At 35.4% G+C, this 26,916-nt stretch overlaps 1 protein-coding gene across 6 annotated transcripts in view; it reads right to left on the bottom strand.

The window, feature by feature from the left end:
- NBEA (neurobeachin) overlaps positions 1–26,916 on the bottom strand; it is a 510,952-nt gene that overhangs the window by 285,733 nt on the left and 198,303 nt on the right. For all 6 annotated transcript variants that reach the window (XM_086481881.1, XM_086481883.1, XM_086481885.1 and 3 more), the window contains 3 exons: positions 16,573–17,011; positions 4,780–4,934; positions 537–663 (listed from right to left, as the gene is read on the bottom strand). In XM_086481881.1, the coding sequence (XP_086338007.1) occupies positions 537–663; positions 4,780–4,934; positions 16,573–17,011 (721 nt within the window). The remainder of the gene's footprint in view (positions 1–536; positions 664–4,779; positions 4,935–16,572; positions 17,012–26,916) is intronic.

Here is a 26,916-nt window from a genome sequence, read left to right as displayed (position 1 = left end):
GATATTTAATAGGAATTTCAGAGGGCATTTTCCTGGCTGCCAGTCAGGAAAGGGGCATTAGCTATCCCATGGCATGTGTCTCCTGCAATGTCAACTCAGATCTGGTGCACCATTTAGTTAGCTGCACAAATACATGTCTGGTTTCGTCCTCTCCAGTTTAAGCAGAGCTTAAATAGGGTTTGCTCAGAAGAGGTTGTGTTTGCTAGTGCTCCATTGACAAATTGTGCTTGCATTCCAATTCTTACTACCATTATTGAACACTGTAAAAAGCTGGTCAATTAAAAAATGACTTTTAATGAACTTTTTGTGTCTGGCATAGTTTGAAAAAGTTAGACATTTCAGTGAAGTGCTATTTTAGTACATACATTCTTAGTACCGAAAAATTATACAGAAGTACACTGTTTTATATTAATAACTACAATAATGCATATTAAATGAGCTAAAATATATTTTTATACACTTCTTTTTACACTATTTTGTACGTATGAAGTTGTTGTGCAAGGCGAAATTAAAATTAAAAGATAGAACTTGTGTACCTCATGTTTTCAGCTGAATCCTCTGGCATTGGAGCAACAGTTTGGACAGCTGGGAGATTTTTGCTGGTAGCACCATTCACAAAGCTGGATGACGAAGAGGAAGAAGAAGATCCTGAGTCTACTGCACCTGTCCCCCAAAAAATACAGGTCTTAATTCAGTCTGAAGAAACATAACTTTTAGAGACTTTTAATATAGTCCTTGTCTTATTCATCTACTTTTAAGTAAGGAAATAATGTTATTCATTCTAAAACAACTAAAACCATTCCCTCCGATTATCATATCATTTAATACCTTATTTTGCTAGTATAATAATAATAAGCTTAAAAAGCTATTGAAAATCAGGTAAAATAAATCCTTACCTCATTTTCATTATTCCCAAATTACATTCCAAAGATGAAAACATTTTTAGATCATCCTGTAAAGCAAGATCTTTCTAAAATAAAGGTATATTTAAGATAAGCTTGAGTGGAGAATAGAAGTTTAACTATCTTTTTAAATATATATACATATGCACACACTTCTCGGCTGCTCAGTTGCAACTACAGGCAGAAAATAAAATGTAAATTAAAAAATGACAGAGAAGATAGAAAATGTATATTCCTTCAGGAAGTAATGGGGGAAACTAGTGTCTCAGGAGTAGTAAGACTCTAATTTTACTTTTTTCTGTTCCCTTCCTCGAGTCGAGGAGAATGTTAAGATCATAAAAGTAGGGAGGGCAGTGGGGTTATCATTTCAATGGGTTGTGAACAGCTGCCCCCAAAAAAGATGCAGACAGAGCATACATTTATACTTTCAGTGATCTGGGTCAGAGCTAAGGGCTAAACTTAGACTCTAAATGCCAATCTATCATCTTTGCTGAAACGGCACTGTGAGTTCAGCTCCTCTGAAGCAAACCAGCAAAGGCTCAGTGTGGCCATGAACAGTGGTGAGAGCACTGTGACAAATGCTGTCCCTGTTCTCATGCACAGTCCTCGTGCCACATGTCACTGCAAGAGAGGTAGCAAGGAACAGTCTTGTAGTCAGAGTTCAAAGTCTGAGGGACTGCAGTGTTATCAGAGATAAGGGCAACAGGCAATATTTATCCAAGTTAGCCACAAGGGCTGGAGAACCCCAGTTTAGAGATCAACAGCACTATTCTGCCATTTTTTTTTTTAAGTGATAACTGGTAACTCCCTGTTGCTGTTCAGTTTTAGCAGTTGATACATCTCTGTCCTTTGCATTACACAGGTATAGATTATTTTTCAGTTTCCTGCAAATCTCTAAAGCATTCATGGTTTCTTAACTGCTTAAAGCAGCCAGCTAACAGTGAAGCAGAGGTCAAACGCTGGTGATGGTGAAAGATTCTGTGGCAGCAGGGATGATTTTTTTTTTTTTTTCAATTTGCCTCTAAATAATTTGTATTGATAAAAGAATTAAGGTAAAGATCAGAATTTTGACTAGCTCATTTAAGAAAATTTACATTCAAAACAGTATCAAAATGCAGCAGAATTTGCTGGGCTTGCTGACACTACAGTAGCTGGTGAGGTTCAGGATTTAGACTAGGATCTGATTTAGTCTGCTGTTTTAATAATATGAGTGGGAGGTGGATTGTGGCTTACACTGTGGGTTCTGACTTGGACTAAAGGCAAATTGTAAATGTACCCAAACACACTGAGAAGGAAACACAAAATTCTAAGGTAGACTATGTCTCCAACCTAGGAATCATAGCAATTTATCTGGGAATAGGGTAGCTTAAAAAAGATTAAGGCTTTATATATATGTCTGTGTATGTGTGTGTGTGTGTGTATTTATATGCATATATACATAGGTAACATATTTTTATTGCTTCTTCCCTTTTCTTTCCAAAGTCAAATTTTCTTCATTAAGGACATTGTCTAAAAATGTAGTTGCTAAATTTTTTAACCAGCTAGGTTCCCAGAAGAGAAGTCAAACAGACCTAGAACTATTGGATTAACATAGAAGTGAGAATCCGGATATGAATTGCAGAAATTCAATCTAAAATCCTACAAAACCAGTTTCTTACATAAAGAGATGAAGGAAGCAAACCTATCTCCCAAAAGATACATTCAAAGCACTAAAAGGACTTCAGTAACATATATCTCATTACATGGTGACAGTGACATTGACTACGACAGAGATGGCAGATGGAATGTAAACACCGACTGCAATCCACAAATAACTGAAAAAAACATCTTTTGTACAAGTCCAGCATAGAATATACCTCAAACACTATTTCTAGAGTATCTGTGACATACTGTAAAAGCAACTGCAAATAGGTTTGGGGGGACATCTAGTGTTTCTAAAAAATTGTATACTGTTTCTTTTTTACCATAGTAAAAAAAAAAAAAAAAAAAAAAAGCGCTGTTCCATGAAATTCTATACTTTAAAATCATTAATAACATAGATAATTTTACAGACTAAAAGTATATAAACCAGAAAGTATCCAGATACTTCATGTATATATCTTAAAAAATGACATACATTATCACTGTTTTAACTACCGTAAGCATAGCTTAATTAAAAATTGCAAAATGAGCATTTTAATCTAATAGGTATTTACACATTTTCAACGTGATACTATTTTTTTTTTACTGTCATTAATGCATTTAGCATTTCTCAAATGCTGATATAAAAATCAAATCTTTAAAAAAGATGGAGGGGAAGGACTTTTCAAATTATTTCTTAAGAGAATTCATCAATAAACTCACTCAGATGAATTCAGGCATAAAAAGGCTTTACTAAAGTAGTTCAGTACACATATAGTTCTAATTAAATCGGACACTTGCTTAAATTCCATTGAATCAATACTTTTCCTTTAATCAAGTTAATCCATAGACTAGGAGACAAAAACAGTTGCATTTAAAAAAAATTAAGAAAAAAAAAAAGAAAAGAAAAAAAGAAGCTCTAAGATCTACCAAAAGAAAGCAGCTTTTAATCCACAGTGAATGTACCATGGTATCTGCAATACTGTCTTCTACTAAGAACAGTATTCTGGAAATGACTGATTTTTAAACGCAATTACTTACAAAGAAGAGCTACTACATTCCAGCCAAAACAGTTCAGATCTTTAATCAGTGAGAAGACTGAAAAGCTTACACTATTCAGTATCATTTGGAAAACAAGTTTTCCAATGTAGGATATTTTTTGCATGACATAAGAGTACCTAAAAGGAAATCCATTCAAGATTAACAGAAGTAGCTATACAAATAGAACTGTTCATAGAAGTGATAACATTATTCAGAGCATTCAGTCCTCCCATCTGCCTCAGGATAATTAGATTTTAAGATTTTGTTTATCCTTAGAAAAATCAAAGTTCTATTAGCAGGTATTAAAGGTAATCTGCAAAAGGAAAGAAAAAAAAAAAATGAGTGTGTCTTCATATTATTCCATGAAGCAGAAGGATGCTAAAAGCTTCCCCCTCCACTTTCTGCAACCCCAGGGAGATTTTCACTTCCTCAACCCTTGACTGAAGTTGCGATACCCTTGAAGAGAGCTCTTCTCTCAAGTGCTTTTGCTTAGTTTAGAAAGAAAACACACCATAGCCAGACATTTCAAAGGACTTTCAGTAAACATCAGTTGCTCTCAGAAAGGATTCATTTCTGAATGGGAACCACAGTCTCCATGGCCAACAGGCTCCTTCATGGTAGACAATCCCATTATTACTATTATAAATGATTAAAAAAAGAAAGTCTTGTCCTCCTTCTATACATCACAATAAATAGCTACTGGTAAGACATGACTACAGTTAAATTAGGTAGGTTCTTACTGGAAATCCTTCCAAAAATCATAGCATAATTTTCATTGACGAATAGTAATTGCCCAAAATATTAACCCTCCACAATCTACGATATATTTATGCAAAGTAGCTAGATGTCTTTACTTTCTTTGATGCATAAGGAGGGATTAATGGATATACATCATATAAACATCCTCTACTCCAGAGCACTGGAGAAGTTAGCTAAATTAATTTCTAAACTACGCTTATAAAAAAGTATTAAGGCTATTTATTCACTTATTTAAGGCTATGCAAGTCCAATGGGCACTGTCAAAGATTATAAATGTAGACCAAGAGAAAACACTGGCTCTAACAAAGGCCAAGATTTAATCTTTCCAGGTTTTTGTTTTAGAAGTACAAAAAACAGTAACAGAAAAGATGATTAAAAAACAAAACACCACTAAAAGTAACAAAACAAAAAACAAACAAGAAAAAATGAGGGTCACAAAAATATTTAAGGACAATACCTGTTGTATTAATCATACTTTTTGGTGTAGCTCCTGTTGCAGCAAATATATTAGGTGTACTACCCGGTGGCAGTCCACTCCCAGCTGTGGCAGCTCCAACTGTGGTAACAGCCAGACTACCTGGAGGGGGTTTCTTTACTGGGACAACCACGCTCCTGTGGAAAAAGAAAGAGCAGATTACTAAAACTGCACAACAGAGTCAGCAAGAGTTTTTGTTTATGATGGAATTACGCTGTGTTATAATGCCGTTGCTGAGGAACACATAATAATGTCAATTTTCTTAACCTTTCTGAAACAGTGTAAGATGTTAACGGACCCTAAAACCATATTCCTATCCTTTTTCTGCAGCTTCATGTGATTCTGAGAAACTTAATTTGTCTTTCAGTGCCCACAAAATGGAAAGACTCTACCACTTCACCGATATGTTGTGAATACCGTTGTCACCTGTGTTCTACATTTGCAAAGAAAATTTAAGTGTTGGAAATACTGGCAGCATACTGACAGTCTATATGCATGCAGTCTTAATGAGTATAGTAATTTGTTGCTCTTACTGAAGATAACTAAGATGATTTTTGGCCAGTCATCTGAACATTTAAATACAGTAGTTGATTCTTCAGTACCATGCACACACTGGTCTTACAAACTGAGTTGACAAACATAATTTTGCACTTAACCTTCTGGAAAACTTTCATACTCATATAAATCAACAGCACATGATGTAAATTGAACATCTAAAATGCAACATAGTAAATATTTGCTTTCACAATATTAACATCATGTCCATTTAAAAGTGAGGCTTAAAAAGCAATTTTGAGAATTCGAAGCTTTTAGTAAGAGAACAGGGCTTTCATACAAAAAATCTGACATAATATCAGATACAGACAACACTGCATTCAAACAAACACATTCTCACCTAAACTTAAACCACTCTTTTTTTCAAATCTCAAAACTAAAAGACTTGCTCTTCATGTTAAAAGGGAAGGAGCAGGAAAATATTACAGAGACATTTAATTAATATTTTTTCAACACTGGACAGCTGTCATAGTGCAGACAACTATATTTATATTTTTCAATTTAATGTTTCCATTTATCTATGAAAAACTGATCCTAAAAGTCTATTTCAGTAGGAAACCTGACTGAAAAACAAACCTGAAACATATCATATTTGTAAACATTAAAAAATATATTTTCATCCTCATACACATTTTCTGGTTAAGCAGACACATTTTTCTTTAAAATTAATCACTGCAATCAAATAAAAGAGCAAGAAAATGCAGCTATATAGGGTAATAAGTCCACATTTTGCTCTAGAAGTTCCTTTGGTAACTATTTTGTTACATTTCTGTGTAAATATGATGGCACATAATGGATCTAAAGGTGAAGAACAATTTTTTACAGTAATGCAGTTTCTTCATATATGTCTAAATACTCAGTCTCCCTGGATTTTCAAGACTGGTGATGCAAATTGTATTGATGATGCCTCTGCGAGAATTATATACGAGTGCTATTTTTTGTGATCTCCTCTTCCATGATGACAGTGTACAAAATGATCCATAACCAATCCTTTTCTCACTCTTTTTAGAGAGGTAACAGTGCCAGTTGATGTCTCTGCATTCTGAACAACAGTTTTACCACTACCCTGGAGCATGTTCTACTGGAAAGCTAATTCTAGACATATTGATAGTTTTCTGTCTCCTGCGATTTACATTAGGAGAAGATGAGTTTGCACAACACAATAGCTATTGATTAAGATACGTGACCCTAAAACAATTACTTTTGTCTGTAGCTAATAATCTCTTACAATTGTTGCTGATATGGATTGTTTACCTAGCGGCAGCTACAGGTGAATAAAGCTGGGTGTACACAGGTTAGATTAATCTGCTCCGTAACACCATGAAATTTCATAAAATTAGCTCCTAACCTCACATAAAGATCTCTAGCTCAATTAATAGTTCAATCAAATACTTGAGTTCTGAGTTATTATAACTTGAGTTATTCCTGAATAACTACTCAAAAGCACAGTCTCTGTAGTGCCACAGAAACACAAGAGGAAATTAGGACCTGTTTCTTAAGTGGGAGCATCTCATGATTCTATTAATTTCATAAGGAAACTACTATCATTACCTACGGCATCATTGTAGAGAACTGCAATAGAAAGGCTAAGACTGATGTGAATGAAAAACGAATGTGAATGTTTGGGTGCTGAGGCACAAGAAGGGGTCTTAGACTAGCATGTGCTAATGGCACATGGATTATCAGGTCAAGAGCACAGGCCTGTGTGTAGCTTCACAAGATAACCAGACCTTGGAGACAAAAACAGTGAACAGTGATGACTGAAAGAGGTGGGGAAGGACAGAGAGACTGTTGGCAGCTCCATAAGGGTAAAAAAAGGCATACCCAAAATGTGAAAATAGTTGCCAACCTACAAAGAACCCAGGAGGTGTGAGGAAGACTTGACAGCAGGAGTCCCATGCTTTCCACGTCATTGCAGGAGATCCTGGACCTAGCATCTAGGCACAAACTTGGGGGGTGCCTGACTGCTGGACAGACTCCTTAGATACACTCTCATTCTAGTGTTCGCAAACGTGAGACAAAGTGTGAGTGAGTGAGATCTGATTTGGTTTGGGTTTTATTTTAAGTGAAATAATTTTTTCCTCCTATAAGGTCCGGTATTCTATCTGCTAAATTGCTGATACAGTTGCTGCAAAAGTATTCCCTATTTTCCTGCTACTTTTCCAAAGAAGATGAAGCTAAATTCAAAGTCTTCTTCCTTATCTTCAGACAGCCCAATGGTCTTTCAGAGTATCCAAAAGATCACCTGACTTTCCATAGTAAAGACCACACATCAGCTTCACTCTTCAGATGTAACAGAATCATAGAATAGTTTGGATTGGAAAGGACCTTTAAAGGTCATCTAGTCCAACACTCAAATGTACTGGCCTCCTATAGGAGCATAGTTTAAGACTGAAAATCAGCTCCCATAGCCAGAAAGGACAATCTTGCCCAGATTCCACAAATACTAACGCTGTACATATGGCTGACATTCTTTCGTAGCTCTGAATCAGGACATTAAGACAGGTCTTATTAAATTACAAATTATCAAGAACCATCAAGAGAAACCTCTCTACCATAAGAATAAGCAAAATCAATGAGACATTATCATCCTAAACTGAAAGAAAATGCAGCTTACTGACATGTCATACATGATGACCCTGTCAAAATGTCTCATTCCTACTGATAAAACAAAATGCAGCAAGTGAATACAGAATGACATCCAGATGAAGAAGACTGAAAAACTGTAAGAACAACACAACAGAATGGTCAAAAATGTTCAAAACAATCAGAGGAAAAGCAGAACAAGAAAGGTGAAAGAGGATAACTGACTGCTTTAAAGTAAAGAAAACCTTCTGTTAACCAATCAAACCACTTGTAAGGTGAAAACAGGGAAATCAAAAATAATCAGATTTATGAAGGAAATATAGCTATTTAGCTGAGCATAATATGAATGGAGGAAAGAATTTAATGTGATAGATACCTTACACATATCTGTCAGACATTCAGGTATTTCTTTCACGAGGAACAGAAAACTACAGACTAGAACAAAAGGTTGTATACAGTTCCATAATTTCATTTTAGGCCTTGTTTTATACAATATATTTCGGACATCCTAAATGTTCCAAACGTGTCCACATTTTTCTGAATCACATCATCATGGTCTCAAATGATCTCACATGATTTAGTCAGCAAAAGCTTAGTAGTAATTGGCCATTGCAACTGATTTTATGTCTCTGTTCATCAGGTGCTTTACAATTCTAAAAAGAATTGTGACTACTAACCACTATTCTGTTATTTTACAAGTGCCCTTTTCAAATTTTAAAACTAAGCCTGAAGTCATCGTAATTTATATCATGATAAGATGAGTGTTGTTGGTTCAATCTGCATACCACTCGTGCATTGCTGGTTCATTAAATAACCTCAGCAAATGGCTACAAGATTCTTCTGGGGTTTAGAAATTCACATAAAATAACTAGATAGAAAACAATACCATCAACATGTTGAACCAAAAAAAGAGAAAGTGGAAACTAAAAAAAAATACTTTCTCAAATTAACTTTCCTTAAAAATATAGCTACCCAGTGCTGGTGACACACAAATCAGGTTATGCAGCATTATATTTTCTCTCTCTTTCTCTGTGATCCATATTATGTACCTCTTCTCCATTTCAAAATTTAAAGGCCTTCCAACCTAATCACTCTGGTCAATCAAGAGGTCAGAGACAAGCCTCCACTACTGGATATCTTGTGCTACCTATCTGAGCAGCAGCAATTAAATTAGAATCACTTTATGCTCTTCTGGGATATGTGAAACCTCTTAAGGCTGAATTAATATTCTTGCTCCTCCTTTCCTCCCCCACAGCAGCAGAAGGCATGAGGATTTTCAAGAAGTGCTCTTCAAAAAGCAGTACTGACTTCAGGTAATTTTTTCACAGAGGTACTCTGTGTCAAATAGCAACTTCTGCCAGATGTTTCAGAAAAAATCACAGTAGAAAATGAGGGATAATTTGCTATATTACATTTTACCTTGTTCCTACAGTTAGATTTAATCTCTAAAGAGAAAGATTAGTATTTCTCCTCTGAAAGTTATTCATATTCTGCATACCTGTGTACATGTCCAGTCCTTTATGAAACATGTATATTGCTGACTACCCACTGTTCTTTCTGATTTCTGTCCCAGATTGTGATTTGTGTCTGTAACAAGTGATTGTTAGTGGGTACTAACATCACCTTTTGAATTCTACTTTATACAACATTCTGACTTTATAAAACATTCTGACAATGCTAACTGTATTAAGATAAGATTAATCTGAAATCAAGGAAGATGTAACTTAAGAGTCAACAGCCATGGAGAAGAAAAAATGGATTAAAAAAATGTGAGGTATGATGAAGAGATATGGAAGGCTCACAGAAGGATATAATCTTTGAGACTTAGGATATAGACTTTGAGACTGCAAATGGAACCTTAGTGCTAAATATCCGTTATTATACATTCTTTCAAGCATTTGATAGCATACATTCATCAAAGCATCCAAATCTTAAAGCATCTAAAATGATCCTAATCTACTAAACACAAATCGCTTGTTTCTAAATAGAAGAAAGCAAATTACGTCTGGTGTGGTTTTAGGACAAGGACATGAAGATCGTTGATCTTCGCTCCCAGATTTGCATTCAGGATAAATTATCTGAAACATCTAACTAAAATGATCTAAAATATTGGCTAGAAATAAGGAAAAACTGTAAGAGATTAAAAAGCTAAATATCAAGAAAGATGGATGGTCTTGGCTGTACAGAGAAATTGGAAATACTGGAAATTTAGTAAGTTCAAAGTACGTGAACAGAATATAAGTGACAATGTCATGTATTAAATGCCAGAAACATCATCAAATAAAGAAAAAAAACTTTAAAGAAACAATCAGTATGAAGTATAGAATGGGGATGGGTGAGGAACCTAATCCTCTATATATGGTGCAAAAAAAAATCCCAAAAGGAAGAGCTAAAAGGCAGCAGTCGTGTAAAAGTCAATACAGTTTCAACACTGATTTTACAGAGGCCTATTGGAGTAAAAAAGCAAGACAAAAATTGGGTACAATTTTCATCTGTATACCTCCAGTGAATCATATTAGAGAGTAGAGAGATGCTGGTTTCTCCCAAGAACAGACACATAAAACTTCAGTTGAGATATACCTACAGCTCTGTGCATATGGATATAAAAATATACATATCACACAGGTTATAAGAAGAGTTTTGAAAGAGCTACCTGTGTAGAGATTACTAAATGATGGACAAGGGGAATATGGTTACAGCTTGATGAAAAAAATTGAGGGTTAATATACCAAATTTTGGTTGACTTGAACTTATTCATAAATTTAGGATGAATTTGTTCTAAACAAACAGCTGAGATGGAGGTGCGCTTCCATCTTGTCCCCCATTTCATTTAGTAAATGAGTGGCTAGGACGCTCTCCAGGAATACAGACAATACAACTTCAGCTCCTTTCTCTGTCTAACAGGATCTGAAACCATACCTCCCATTCTCTGGAGTGTACTTTAACTGCTACCTTAGGAAAGATATTCTAGAGAGAGGAGCTCAAGTCTTTCCTTTGGATCACAATCTCCACTGCACAAAGATAAGGAAAATTACTGAGAGTGAACTGGAACCCCTGATGAATCACTTAATTCCCACACTACTGATTAGGTTTTTCCATTCACATATTTACAAACTACTGTGATACCCACAGTAACGGGGAATGCAATGACTAAGTACAGATAGCACCTGTAACTGTTGCTTCTTGATTCATGGGAAAGGTGCTCTGTTTTCTGCAATTATTTTTCGTTATGAACTTTAAAAAATAATCTTTTCTGTTGGGAGAAGACTAAATTTTTTTTTCATAACTCATTTTTATTAAGTTTTCAGGAAAATCAAATCTATTTTTCAGCAACCATCTTTTGGAGGCTCTAATGACTCTAACAGGAATATAACCTCCTCATTTAGCTATTTTATTTAAATCACTGTGTAGATCAGTGCACATCAATGATCTCCCAAAGGCAGCCAGTAATGCAACAGATAAATATTGGACTTCTCTATTTGAACTTTCAGAGCATTTTCTCGCTTTATTAAAAAAAAAAAAAAAGGGGGAAGGAAAAAAGTTTACTCTAGTAAAGCACATAGATACTCCAAGTAGTGCTTCTAAATATAGCCTACATACATAAAACATACTAAACATAGTTTCTGAAGACCTTCTTTCTCTGGACTAACTGGCAGAACATGTATCAGCCCTGCCTGGATTTCACAAGACGTCCACATTTTTTAGCTTATAAATGCCTTTAAAACTGGCCCCAAGGACCTTCTATGGGAAAAGAAACACAAAAACCAAAAACCCCAAAAAACCCAACAAGACTAAAATACTTCGAAAGTGTGCCCTTCAAAAAATTTCAAAATATGCTTGTAAAGACTTTACTGAGCATGTAAACTATGTAAGCCCATAGTATTCCAATTCATGAAGTGATAATGAATTAAAAGGGAAGAAGTTATTTAATAGCAGCAGAAATAACTGATCTTATTTCCAGGGACTCAAGATTTTCTGCTTATGCAAGCATGCTTCCTATTGAAATAATTTGGCTATATACAGAAAATATGTGTAAATTACCTCACTTAGAAAACATAATAAATGAGACACAAACCCATGAGCACTCTCAATATAAATAATAGCACCCCTCTAAAAACTCTGTACTACTAAAAAGTGGAGTGGAACATAATCTTCACAATGCAGTACTGGGTCGAATCACAAATAAATTGAGAAATGTTAATGGTCTAGGTTGCATCAAGCAGGACAAATGCAAATTGACAAAAAAACCCTCCAAACCAGAAATGAGAAATCTCCAAACCCTAAAAATCAACAATGGGGATTGATTTTCGTCAGACAAAAGATGAGAAGCAAAAAGGAATTATTGGTGAGTTATACTCCTTTAGTTGCAAATCTAGGTGAAATAACCGTTTGCTTCTAAAAATGTCATCCTGGATGCCATTTTCAAGGAATTCATTCTGATGTTAAAAGACATGTCATAACTTTGAGGATCCAGGCTCCAGTGTCCCAGAAATCTGTTTATATAGCTCATAATGTAATTACAGCTACCTTAAGACAGATGAGGCAGAAGGCAGCAATATATTGAAAACTAATTGAAAAATGCAGTTGTCCAGAAGCACTTGTGGGGAAGAGGTCTCTGAAAAGCTGCTCAAAGCTTCAGAGTTTGAAGTGAAATTTTTGATGTTGTCACTCTCAATCTATTGAAGAGCTGACAGACAATCAAACCCGTCTGGCTGGCTGGCAGCTCATTTTGCTGGCAGGTGGCAAACAATTAGACACACCAATTTGTGCCTCCTGATGACATTAAAGCATGAAACTAAGTTGTATGCAGGGCCTAGTGATTTGTGTGAAAGCATTTCAAAAATAATACTCTTTGCCGTGGCAACTCATTTCAGACTGCCACCTCCCATTACAGCTTTGAGCGGTGAAGACGACAGACTTGAGTTACGTGCGGTGCAAGGCCGCTTCTGTTCAATCCGTCATCAACGCCCCCCGAGACCTCAATCCCCTCCTTTCATCAATATCACCTCATCATTTACATTCGATAGTACTTGAACTGCTGCATACATTAACTACACACAAGTCCTGTTTGATAAAACATGTTGGACACATTTTCTGCTTTTACATTTCCTTTATAACTGCACAAATTCTACGGAAGAATACAGTGTAGCCTATTACACAATGAACTTATGAACATATCAACATACTAGCAATGCACAGTTAAAAGAACACGCAGAGCAAAACACATCATATTAAATGACAAAATAGAATTCTTAACTTCAATTCTGTTTACAGTAATTTTCTTTATGTGGCATTTACGTGCACATAAGATCAGTGACTATAGCTAAAGAAATATCTTTAAAACAGCAAAAATACTGTTATTTTTTAACTTATTACCATATTACTCTTCTTTTACAAAGCACTCAGACATTCAAATGCAAAAATAAAATTTTAAAAAGTCTAGCCTCACAAGAACTAATAATATCTTTTGATAAAAGTGAAAAATACATTTCTCTAACCTCTATTTGCTTATAAATATGGAATCACTGTGTATATTTTATAAAAACTGAAACAAATAAAACCTGACAAAACAATACACTCCATTGCTCATGATTCTCCCTAGAGAATAAACATAAGCAATACCCACATTGCTCACTGAAGTACCAAAAGCTGCATAAAGTACAGCAACGGAAGATCCTACAGAAATATGGTCCACAGGCATAGTGTTAGCTTTTAAAAAATATGCAATGTATATTATTTAACTGTTACCTTATAGCAGTAAACACTATTACATTTACATGAGCAAGTATGGAAAAACAATCATGCTGTATTTTTTTTTCATTTTTTTCAATAATAACTGGGATACTATAGGCTATACAAAATGTTTATAAACCACCACTACCTAATGTAGCAACCTCATGTTGCTTTCTCAACTAATATTTTAATTAATTCTAGTATTATTTCATCATACTAGTCAAGGTTTCCCCCCCTAACCTTTGTTTCACCCCCATGAAAACTTATAGGGTCAGGATCTCAATTTTCTCCTCCTCTGTAATTTGAAAGGCAAAAGTGACACCACCACCCATCTTTTGCCTCCAAAGGTTGCCACAGTGGTCAAGTAAGTCCTTGGAAAATATGAGCAAACTGCACAGAGAAGTATTTGCCTGAACAGTGGTTATTACTCTGTAACGCAGCCACGATGTGCAACCAGCCAGCTGAGGTCCTGTGGGCTAAGAACATCAGCATTTTTATCAAGACGCCCACAGTTCAATAACATGCGTTTAGTTGGAGAAAATAATTTAACACTTCCTGATCTGCTGGGACCTGTCTGAATCTGCCAACTGTCCCTTTGTAGCTGTTGGCTAGATGAAAAAGCATGATGTACCTCACTCACCAAAATCAGATAGCAGGATCATCTATCCAAGAGAAACAAAATATCACAACAAAATTGATGTAGATGGGTCTTCTTCTGCCTAAACGTCAACCAATACCACTTTTTTTTTTGCTGAAGAAGTAAACAATGCCTAGGGCTGCATGATAAAAAACATGCTACAGCTGTACACTTTGTACAGGAAATCATAGAACCACAACTTGGTCAGCAGGGTAACACGTTAGGGAAAAACAAACCACTAAACACTCTAGCTCCTAAGTGAACTTACTAAGTATGAAATGCCTATCATAACCCATAAGCTCTAGACAGGAAGCACCTCTCAAATAATTCCATAATTCTGTATTAACAACTATTAATAATGCTGTTCAAAGGGTACAAGCAGCCACGTTGTTGCAAGAAGAATCTAATGGAGGTGGTCACACTACAGGTTATGGCCAACCTACCACAGCCCTTCAGTTTTTAATGCTTTAGTATAAAGCTGTAATTTAGAAAAGCAGAATAAAACTCATCTCTTCAATCATCTTGATGTAACTTCCCTCTAATGATGACAAAGACATCTCATGAGGTGATGTACTCTATTTTAATAATTTAGGTGTCTAGCATTTTGTGAATCAACAACCCCCTGAATGAAGTATTTTTCTTGATTTACTCAACAGAAATTTAGCTGAATAGGTTCAACTAAAGTAACCTTTTGGTGGTTACAGTTAGGTGTTATTAATTCTACACACAGCACTAATTTTTGTACCACTTATTGTACGAGAATGCATTCTAGAATATGACGGTTCCTCACAGAGGATAAGGAAAAATTCCTAACTGTATAGGAAAAAAAAACAGTTTTCACTTCACGTTGAAAGCACTCTAAAACATGCAGACTGATGAACAAAAAAAATCTTCTTAATGAAATAGCTGCTATATGAGCTCTCTCTGGAATGGTCTTGAGACCTAAAATATTATTGGAAAGGGATATATTCATTGCTTCTAAAGCACATTTCACTTCTCCTATCTTGATCCAATCTTCTTGGTTACAACACATACTATCTGGTTACTTGTTGAATCATTTCAGAAAGGCAGCCTCAGTACTAATGTATGTATATACATACACAGACACAAAGGCATCAGCTCTTCTATGGAATTCATAATGAAAAAGTGCTTCTTCACTTTTCTAAAATTTTCGTATCTTCTTGCACTTTGCTGTTTACATTACACTGAAAACACTGCATATTGTTTTTCTTAAGACTTTAATGAAGACATTTCTGACATTTTTGCAGGTCTTCTGTAAATGCAGATGGATTTTTCTTATAAATCACAGCATAGCTGTTTTCTTGTTTTAATTTTTATTTCCTCCAGAATTTTAATTCTTTTTTCCTGCATTATGAACTAATGTATTTCTATAACTTTGCTTAAAATTATGAGACATGTTTTACCATATCTTTGAGTTAAGTCTTGATACCAATTTTTACTTTTTTAAAACATTTTTTTGGAGAAACTGCAGGGATCTTTTCATACTGGCAATGTAACCACATCAACCCTCGTAAGAGCTTGGTCTTTGCACAGGTTAAGACCGAACCCACAAAAGATCAGGTTACCCTTCTTCTGGAAGGTTGCTGTCAATTGAACATCTTACCACAGCCTCTATATTCAGGATAACTGAGATGGACTGGACATTTAAAGAAACATACATTCATTGGAAGTTGGGAAGCTACAGCTTAAAAAGAGAAACAAAGGACTCTCTGTGAAAATATTCAGCAGTTTATTTTTAAACACTAACTTTTGAGCCTATTTGCTGTTTAAAGACCTAAAAGGAAACTGGTTTCCACCATGACCATACAAATAATTTGCCATGGTTGAAGCATTTCAGTACCAGAGAACTGCAAAGATGGATCCAATTAAGATTTAAGCCTTTGATAGAATATTCGACTGAATTTCTGCAGTCTGTTCTGTATCAGCAGGTATTACCCCTGCTCCTCACTAAAATGCTGTTTTAAAGAAAAAAGGTTTTATTGCAAAAATATTTCTTTACAACAGGCTTGTTTTCCAAGTACCTCATAGAGTTTTACTCACTGCTGACAGAGAAAAACAAGGTGAATTAATTTTGTCTATACTATACAGTCTGTTTTGGTAACACATAAAAGGAGAAGTAATGCAGCTGGTTTTTAACAAAGTCCAATACAAACCAATAGAAGAATAACCATTTTTAAAAAAAAAACAAAAACCTTCAAACTTCTGAATTACATCAATATAAAATAATGAATCCAGCCATATACCTGTCAAATGAGTGAAACTGCATGGGAAGAATTGCCTGAGCTTCTCTCTTCAGTGCAGGATCTGGGTAAGGGATTGGATCCGGACCACATTCTGCAATTTCAACAGGGGTTGCCACAAGACTTTTCAGTATTTCCTTGACATTGATGCCTTTACTTTGGCTGATACTGGATATCGATGATGCGGGTTTCAGGATTTCACTGGGGCTTTCCGTTAAGCTCTCCTGAGATTTCTTCACTTCCGAAGACAAAGTAGACAACAGCTCGCTCATAGCGTCAGGGCCCGTGCTGGTCTCCAAGTCTGTCCCATTCAAAATATTGGGCATCTGTTCATCTCCAATTCCAGAATCTGTATGAGGAATAGAGCTTTCCAGCTGAATATCTTCAACTGGTGTGGGTGTTTCTTTATCTTTGATATTTTCTGGAAATACAGTTGGTGTCTCTGCAGTGAAATAGATTATGAACAGTATTTATAACTTAGTTTGATTTTTTTTCCCTAAAAAATATGATTATAAGGTTTTACAAGACAGAAATTGTTAGAAAGCCCACAAATCTTAATAGTCTAAACCTTAAAAACTCACTTTACAAAACATTTTGATTTCAACAGCTGTTTGGCATATATAAAAGCTTGGAAGAGGGAGCCCAAAGTTGCATTATGCAAGCTCAGTGACATTTAGAAATTACAGCCCGCTACTCATACAGTAATCAAATAGCAAAATACTGCCAGCAAAAACATTAACAATTATAACCTATTGACTGCATATCTGGATGATCTGTGAGACTAGTGGAAGGGAGAAATGCAATCACTTATGCTCTAGGATTACTATAAAATTCAGTCTCTTTATTGCTGTCAGCAAATATTAAGCTTGTATTCAAAAGAAAACTGCTAGACGTTTTGTTTGCTTTTCTTTTGTTTAAGATGTATACTATACACATTTTTACACATATATCATTACAACAAATACAAATTCATTTATACATGAATGAAAAAAAATAAGTGTTATTGTTGATTTTTTAGATAACTCCCTCTTCCCCACAAAAGGTAAAATTCTGTAATTCTTTCAGGTCAACATTAAGAACAAAATAAACATTGCTTTATAGAGATGGGCAAGTGAAATCTGTTGAATTTGGAACATTTCCAGATTGAAAGAGAGTCTACAACATCTTGTAACCGAGAAAATTGTACATCTATTAATTAATTCAGAGAAACAGACACAACAACTTCATTAAGTAAGAATAATTTGCTATGCTTAGTGGAAAGTTAGCAGAGTTGTGAATAAATTCCATATTTGTCTTTTTGGTTACATTGTTTTAGAGCACCAGACTGTAGCTATTTTTCATGCAAAAAGCTTGCACTCAAACTGATTTTTTAATGTATTTTTAAACTACCTTATTTTCATTGGATCACTTCTCTTGATCATAAAATTTAGCTGTCCTGTCTATGAATTAGGAACATTTTTTTTTTTAATGGAAAATATTTTACAACATACTTAGATGAGATTCTGCCCTTCTGACTATTCCAGATAGAATGCCTTTCAACAATGTAACTTTAATAACATTCACTTATCTTATTACCAATTTTTGGTACAGTCAGGTGTAAAATATCTGTGTCTTTACCACATGGGTAAGTGCGTGTGTGTGCTTATACACATAAAATTCATATACGAAATTATTTATTTTTGAACTAATGGTAGGTGTAAAATTCTTCATATATATGCGTATTAACAAACAGATACTGATAAAACAGAAGAGGCTTTTAAAAATAGAAAGCCGAATAACCCATTATAAGGAGTATCGCTTTTTTCTTTTAAGAGCCATAAACGCTGAAGCCACTTCCTTCTTCTCTTTCTCCTAAGTGCCTTAAACACATCTTATCAAATAGATATGAGCCCTGCTTTGTGAAGCAGGAAGTAGAAACTGGATTTATGAGCTGCATAAAATGCACTTAGCATCTGCCAGGTCAGGAAGTAAAAAAATCCGTATCTACTTAGTACTGCCTATATTTGGCACAGGAGGACATCTGATCCACAGAGTGATTCTAATGAATTTTCTGCTTGTTTGTGTCTTTAAACTTCATCCATACAAAGACAACACTGCTGAACTGAAGGGAAAAGTAGGACCGGACTGCTGGTCAAGCAGGTTATTGCCCCTGTAATATATGTTCACTAAAATAGCATAAGCTTCAATTATTATAGAAATGAAAAGAGGACACTAAAAAAGAAGACAGCCCACTACATGATGAAGGCAGAGTACACCTAACCTCGATTTTCATTAGGGTCAACAATACTGAACACAAAATTAAAAACAGTCAAGCTAATGGAAGTGTGGTTGTGGAAATTCAAACACCTTAACTAAACCAGAAGAAAGATCTTAATGTATTAAAATCATGCAAATGAACTGACTCCTAGCCAATTTTGAAAGAAGCAGTCTACGAAATTACTGGTCTGGTAGCAAGCATTTTTGCCAAACAGGTAAGTGGAGATAGCAACATATGACTGGAGAAGCTCAAACATCTCCTCTTTTTAAGAAAGAGGAAAAAATAATCTGGACAACCACAAGATGTTAATGGTGACCAAGATATCAGGATTTATGCTGAAGAAAAGAATAATAATAGAATGGACTGAGTCAGATTACAAAATGGCTTTGCTAAAAGAGCTTTTTAGATATTTAATGCTCAAAACCAGTAAGGGCCAATGTAGTGAAAGTCAGTAAAGCTGGGGTTGTCACAACAGATAGTAATTTAGTTATGAGAACCTGGAAATTAATAGAATGTGGGAAAAGAAACTGACAGAGAAGGAGCCATCAAATAGTTTCAAAAGAAAAAACATCCGACTGAGAGAACCTACCATGGGAGTTATCTCATTTAAAATTTTAATAAAAATTTCAGGCGAAAAAGTAAAAACATTCTGGTGAAATTTGCTGATGACAAAGTTACAAAGTACAATTGATGGCCACAGAAGGAAGATTACAAGAAGGTATTAGGACAGAACTGCAAATTACGTTTAATAGTGAAAAGCTATACATCCAGTGACTAACAGTGAGATTCCCATTATAACTGGAACTGATCATCTGGAAATGACTGAAGAGAAGGACCTGGATACATCAGGCACTGGGTAACTATTCAGTTACCAATACAACGCTGCCATGGAAAGGTCAAATGTGATTCCAAACTCTTCTGAACAAATAGCTCCTTCAGTTAAGTATTAATGGCATTAGAAAAGTCTTTGGTAGGGTTCATTATAGAATATTGAGTATTCTGTTATATTTGAGAAAGACGGAAGTGCCACTATGGAGATCCACAGTGATCTACTGTTGCAGAAAAAAAGTGTTTGGCTGATATAGTCTGGCCAAACTAATGCTGAGAGGGTATACAACAGCTATCATGCGGGTATTTTCAGGATGCAAACTCCAAAACCAGGATTTACGCTAAATGGAAGAGTTGGCATGAGAAAAACTGAGTTGCAAACTCACCAGGAATAAATTTAGTTTTAGAAGTGACAGCCATCAATATGGAATTAAGATTCTGGAATAGCTTTCCAGTCAGAGTAGCAAGCTCAAAAAACAGAACTAATTTCAAGACGCTATAAATAGGACTGTACTTAATTACTCAGCATATGCCTTGTGATTCTTTGTTCCCAAAAGAGAATAAAAGTGCTACAGGATTGCACCATTTGAAGCAAAAAATGAAGGAAAATTAAATTTGTGGATACAGAACTTAGATATGACATACTATACAATACATAACACTCATTAAAATTATTTAGGAAAAAAAAATCAAAAAAGTTATTCCAAATACAGGTAAGTGTATGGATACTTGATTTCCACAGAAACCAGACTGCTATCTTTACTTTTCTTACTATGTCTCCAGTGCCTGATAAGAATATGCTGCACTAAGTCAATTAAGTTTAGTCTGATTTATCACTATGAATAATAATCTCTAAAACAGCAAGCAAACTGAATGAATAAGGGTTTAAAAGGTCCAACTTACTTTTTGAAAACAAAGGAAACTAAACTCAGAACAGATAAAAGTGCTTAATAACTGCCTCTCAAATAACAATACCAGCAAATTAGTGTTTGTGAAATTCAGATAAATATGTCTGAAAAGATGTAATATAAGACCTTCTGGATCAGCATTATTAGCAGACCTATTTTACCTAAACTCCTAAGCATGGTTTACAAAACTCAACCAATTTTAGTTACAACAATGCACATCCACAAGTTTAATTCTATGTTCATTTATACTATGTCATAGCACTTCTGTTGCCTTCAGAGTTCAGGAATAAAGAATACTGCTTTATAAAGTTATTTAGAAAGAACTTAAACAGGTAATGCGTATGCTTTCTTAAAATCCTAAATAATCAAAGCAACTTAGCAAAATGATAAACATGAACAGAAGCAAAAATATAACTGATTGCATCTGTCTATGTTATAACACTGTGACAGTAAGCCTCTAAATTTTCAGCAAACCTCATCAGTTTTCTTCAGCACAAGGCCATGTCAGTAGACAAAGCAGAAACATTACTAGATCTAGCGATCTTAACCCTGTCAGAAATAGGCAGTTGGAAGCCAGATGCCTACTTCTTACTGTTTTTCATTGTAACTAATGAGTTCATCTACTACATTATAGGAAAAATATGGGCTTAAGTTAACTAAATGACATATTGTATATCTAGTGACCTCATCCGTCACGCTCCTTCCCTAAAATATCTTGTTTGCTTGTGATTTATGAAGTGTATTGTAATTGTTTTAACCTACTGAGTTACCTAAATAGCTCTTGCACTGCTTCCATGTACCTAAAAAATACAAAACCCCCTCCATGTTTGTTAGTAATAATAACATTAACTTACAAATGAGACATTTCATATCTGCGGTAAATATATACAATGTTGCCATTATAAAAAAAGGACAACACAAAATATTCTGCTTTTAATCTTTACTTACTTAAAAAAGAAATAATTGTGTGTATATTCCTGTGGATTTTTTCTTTTTCATTTCATTAACCTCCCTACTAGATAAAAATGAGCTGAAAATTTTCAAAAGTAAAAACATATGAAAATTATTTTTAACTGCTTACAGTATGGCTGAAGGTCGCACTATCCCAAATCATTGTCAAATTTCTGCTGCAAACAATATAGCAACATTTGGCAACAGAAGGTTTGAAGCAACCTTGATATAGGAGTTGCTGCCACCTTTCAGCCTGGAAAATTTATGAGTTGTTCTCTGTATAGCTATCTTAAGAAGGCATTGATAATAACCTTATCAGCTGCCTTTTATATAGCCCTTTTATATAGCATTCTACAAAATTTCAGGGACAGTACACTACAAGCTGAAAATGCTTTTAATCCAACCAGGCAGTGATATTATAGCTTCCTCCATAGGTGGCAGAGTCAACTAATCAATTCCTAAGCTCCAGGCTATAAAGACAGAGTGAAAAAATTTTTCCTAACAACATCAATCTACTAGTTTTCATACATGAGAAGCAGCACAATTAAACTGAGATGTGAAACTAAGTATGGGGGCAGAATCGAAGAGGAGTAAGGGTCTGATTTAAAAGTACATTGAAAGGAGTAACCAAGAATAAAGTTGCAGTGGAAATGTCCTCAGAAGCTGAGGCACAACAGGGGCAAGAATCACCTTAAAAAAAACATTAAAATGACACCAAGCTGCTCTGCATCTACTGAGGAACTTTTCTCCTGTTGGCATTTCTATTTCTGTGTGAAAGTTATAAAGAGACCAGAGTAAAAATTCCCTGTACAGTGATCCTGGTCATGGCCCAACCACATAATGTATACTCATTTTGGCAGCTTGTATTGCTCTTCATGTAATAACTACGCATTAATAAGCAAATTTGGTTGTGCCCTACTAATGGAGTTCATGGGGTTCTGTTATTTCTGAGGCAAGGCTATCTGAGCAATACTGACCTTTATTTTGCAGAACTCATTTGCTGTTCCAAAATTTTTTTAAACAAGTTTCCTTGTTAATTGAATTATGAAAAAGTGAGGAAAAAGACCCTGGCTTACTATTTGTCATTCTTGCACTATCAGGCTTTCATCTAGGAAAAAGTTTGTTAAATGCAGCCTGTATTTCACCTGCATCTATTATTTAGCCAGAGCATTTACCCAGGTTTCTGAAATTCCTGACAGACCAAGAGCTGTCCCTTTGCTTCTGCAATAGCACGGATTCAGTTGTCTGTCTAACAGAGCACCAGTTACTGTGCACACGAAAAGGTGGAAGCAGAGCACATGCCATTCCCAGGCTGGGAAGAGTGAAAGCCCCAAGCAGGGATACTCCAGGGCTCCGACACAAATGGCTGAGAGCAGAAGGAACACAGCTGAAAACTGGGGGACTGGGGAAGGTCAGATATGAAAGATGCTGGGGTGGGTTGGCAACTGGAAGGGCGCAGACCTTGAGACAGGAGATTTAAGACAAAGGGTTGTGAATTTCCTTTTAACCAGGGTGGATTTGTGAGGAGAAAGGATGTAGCTCTGGGTCAGGAAAAACAGAGAGGCTCTGAAATGGGAGAGAAATGGAGCAGGAGAGACTTAGGGTGGAAAGTGATTGAAGAGGACAGAGTTATCATCCGCCCTTTTCCACAGCTGGACACCTGTAAGTGCATGTCTTCTCTTTTTGCTTACTGGAAATTGCTTCTATTTGCTGAAGTTCCTCAAAGTCTTATAATTTGTTTCTTGCCTGACAATCAGTCCTGGACTCAGGCAGGCACACAGGGAAGCTCTTTCTACCTTGACCAAACAAGGAGTATTAAAAGAGCTGCTTATGACAGGCATAACTCTTGATCTGCTTAGGCAACGTCTTTAATCAATGGCTTAATTCTTCCTTACTAATCAAACCTCTTTCACTCAGTGCTTGACAGATAAGACAGCTGTACATCAGTCTGATTGATTGCCTGGTTGCCAAACATAATGCCAGCAGTAAACTAAAACTGCTAAACTAAAAAAAGCATTACCAAGGTATTAACTAAAAAAAGACTGAAGACAAATTGAAGAAAATGAAAAGGTGTATTAAAGAAATGTCAACTTTAGAGTATAAACCCAGCTGTTTACATTTGAAATATAAAACAAATGGAAATTAGGAACAATATAGTAATACATATTTTTTTCTAGGTGAATATCCCTAGTCTCTGTCTTGCATAAATTCAAAAACACATAATGAAAAAAAAAGATTAGTTGGCAGTTATCTATCATAGTATCTGTATTGCTGACCCATACTGAGAAAGCTGATGTTTTTGTGATTAGACATTTCTTGCAAAAGAAATAGAAAACATTCTGTTACCTAGGTTACAGCAATCAGCAACAAAAGTTAACAGTGACGCACTGTTGTATGTTCCATACGTACGACGAAATTTATACTAAAACCATTTTATATTAAGTACTACTTTGAAAAATCAAAAACTGTAGAAACAACTGTAATTTGTACAAACCAATGAAAATAAGTATTAATGTTACTTAAAAAAAATCCATTACAAGTGCTTCATGCATACATAATGATTGATCAATTAATAATGAAATATATGTGCAAACCTCTCTTCCGATGCCTTAAGTAGTTGGTGAAGGGCAATAAATATCAGATCAAGAAGTATTTATTACTACCTCATGATCTTAAAACGCATGTCCTCTCAGAGGCAGTTGGAATAAGCAGCATATATTTCATTAGGAAACCAGCATGATAATTTTAAGCAGTAGGCAGAAATTCAGTACAATTTGAATTTTATGATTCTCATGATTATCATCCATGTCCCTTACAACATTTCCCTCAGTTTCTTGAAAATTTAAGTACAACTAGATTTTGAGGAAGATGGAGTCATGAATTTTGTCAGGACTTTGTGGAGGCGAAGGATATTTTGACAGGCTATGGAAATTAGTCCTTTCGTCCCCTTTGCACAGTTAGACTGTCATCCTTATGCAAAATATTTAGTTTAAAAATAGGCTGGAAATCTCTATGCTGCTGCAATAGGAATACAAACAACATAACAGCAATGTACAATACCCAGAGTATTGTATACCTATGAGATTAGGAAAACTTGATGCTTTACTTGTCTTCAAGGAAAAAGCTATTTCTGCAACTTTTTAATATTGTTTGTTCTGTCAAGGAAACAAATCAATAGCTTCCAGTCCATCCACAGCACATACCTTTAAGAAATCTGTTCATTTAAAGTGCTTTGGGAAAAACACAAACAGTGATATCAAGGGAGTTGAAAAGCCAATTCATTTTTGATAACCTACATACAGATTTTCTTCACACAACATGTTATAAGGCACTGTTGCAATGCTTTCATTTCTGAAACACTCCTGAATAATGCTAAGTGGAAACATCAATTTTCAACTGAAAATATCTTTCCATTATTTGGTTAACATTAACTGTGTTCTCAGTAGTTAACAGACTGCCAGCTGAAGTGTAAAAAAAGATTATTCACACTTTTCCACTGCTGGAGATGTGAAAGCACTGTTGAAAGAAACAGTAGCCCAATAAACCTTCAAGGTAAGCAAGGATAGCTTCAATAATGACCAGAATTGAGAAAACCCATCTCAAGTGATCCTGACCACCATAACTAAAACTACATCAAATTTGTAGCTGTAATTTGAAGAGATTACTTGGTTTTACATAAGGATGATCAGCTGCTATTAACAGAAGATACCATGCTCCTCTATTTCTCTTGTGTCTTATTCCAATGAGAAGGTATTTTGGCTCTCAAAACGGGTACAGATTACCCTCTACCTCCTAAGAGAAAGAGCTACTCTCAATTTTTCAGTCTCAACTTCCAGACATTACAGAGATATTTTCATATCAATTTGGGGAAAAAATCCCTGTCTTACCAGAAAAATAACTGAGAACAAAACATTATTTTCTAAGCTCTTCCAATCATTGCCATTCCAGAAATACAAATTTCAGCATTTTATGCTCACTTCACAAGGGTAGTCCTTGCTGACCAAAAGTAAGGACCACTAATGATGCCTTGACTAACACAATTTTATCTTAAATGGCTGCAGGAACTGGCAAGTTCCATCGCTCAGATGCACTTTCATAATGTGCCATTAGGTCAGAAGCCTTGTAAGAGTCTTGATAACCCTCCAACAAAGACCTGAGCCTCCTCTGATGTTAAGATGAATTTCATGTATTTGTTTGCAAAACGAAACAGAAGCAGCTTGTCTGCCTTCCACAGGAAGGCACTTTGCATACTGGGACTATCTTCATCCTTCTGAATTTGAAAAGAAGCTTTTTAAAAGACTTGAAATCATCTCCCATCAACAGGAATAGAGATTAAGCTTTAGCACTGCTTCCCTACTAAATACAACACAGCTAGAATTTCTCACACATGACCTCTGCGGAAGATGCTGCTAAAGATGAAAGCCAAAGATTTTTATGAAAGGGTTTCCTAGTACATCAGACTGTAAGGAACAGTCTCCTTCGAGGATCTCAAGCACTCAGCAGGCAAAAAAGGAGATTGGAATACTTATAAGACAAAAAAAGAACAAACCTGAAAATCCCCTCAAGCACACGATAAAACAAATCAGTATTCGAAAACACTTTACAAAGGAGAAGGGTGCAGATGAGTTGCACTGCACACTGTTAGACAGGTAGAGAAGAAATAAGGGGCTATGAGAGGGACAATGATATGCATTGCTCAGATTTATTAGAGGCAAGGTGCAAAGGGAACATTCCTGCCAATCATTAGGTTGAAGACATTATATAATTGTTTAGACGGATATATAGTTCCTACTTTCAAACCATATACATGTAGTACTTATAAAGAAGAATATGTATCTATGAACATATATGTAACAAATTATAGCTATCCATGGGATGGGGATATTACTAAGGCACATAATGTCATTAGACTGGATTAAGTGCCTGAGATCAAAGAATTTCATGCCAGCTTTTGTCATAAAGCAAGTTTGTGTCTGGAGTTCGGTTAAGCCTAGTCAAAAGAACCAGGATTAATCTGACCAAGGCAGAGGTCTGCAATGACATCTATAGTGAATGGGAAAAGACAGGGATTTCTAGTGCCCCATTTATCTCTCTTTTAAGCAGCTCTCTAAAGCAGGCCAGATGAATTGTACCCTAAACATGCCCTAACTTCTCTCCACCTATGATAAAAGGAGACTAGCACGACTAGCTCAGGCATTGATTCACTACTGATATTTTCCAGAAAGTACACATATGACTGAGGATTTTGAGATAAAACCTGAAAATCTAGTACAGACCTTTTGGTCATACTGCAATACCCACTGTCACAGAGACAGTGAGAATGATAAAGAATGTTTCTACATTCTTTGACTGTCAGGTGAAAACAAATCTCCCCTTCTGGCAAAGACATTTTCAATGCTATTC

Source organism: Leptosomus discolor, chromosome 1 (assembly GCF_034619465.1).
Source record: "Leptosomus discolor isolate bLepDis1 chromosome 1, bLepDis1.hap2, whole genome shotgun sequence".
Classification (NCBI taxonomy): domain Eukaryota; kingdom Metazoa; phylum Chordata; class Aves; order Leptosomiformes; family Leptosomidae; genus Leptosomus; species Leptosomus discolor.
The sequence above is the reverse complement of the archived record's forward strand: the minus strand, read 5'-3'. Positions and strand labels throughout refer to the sequence as shown.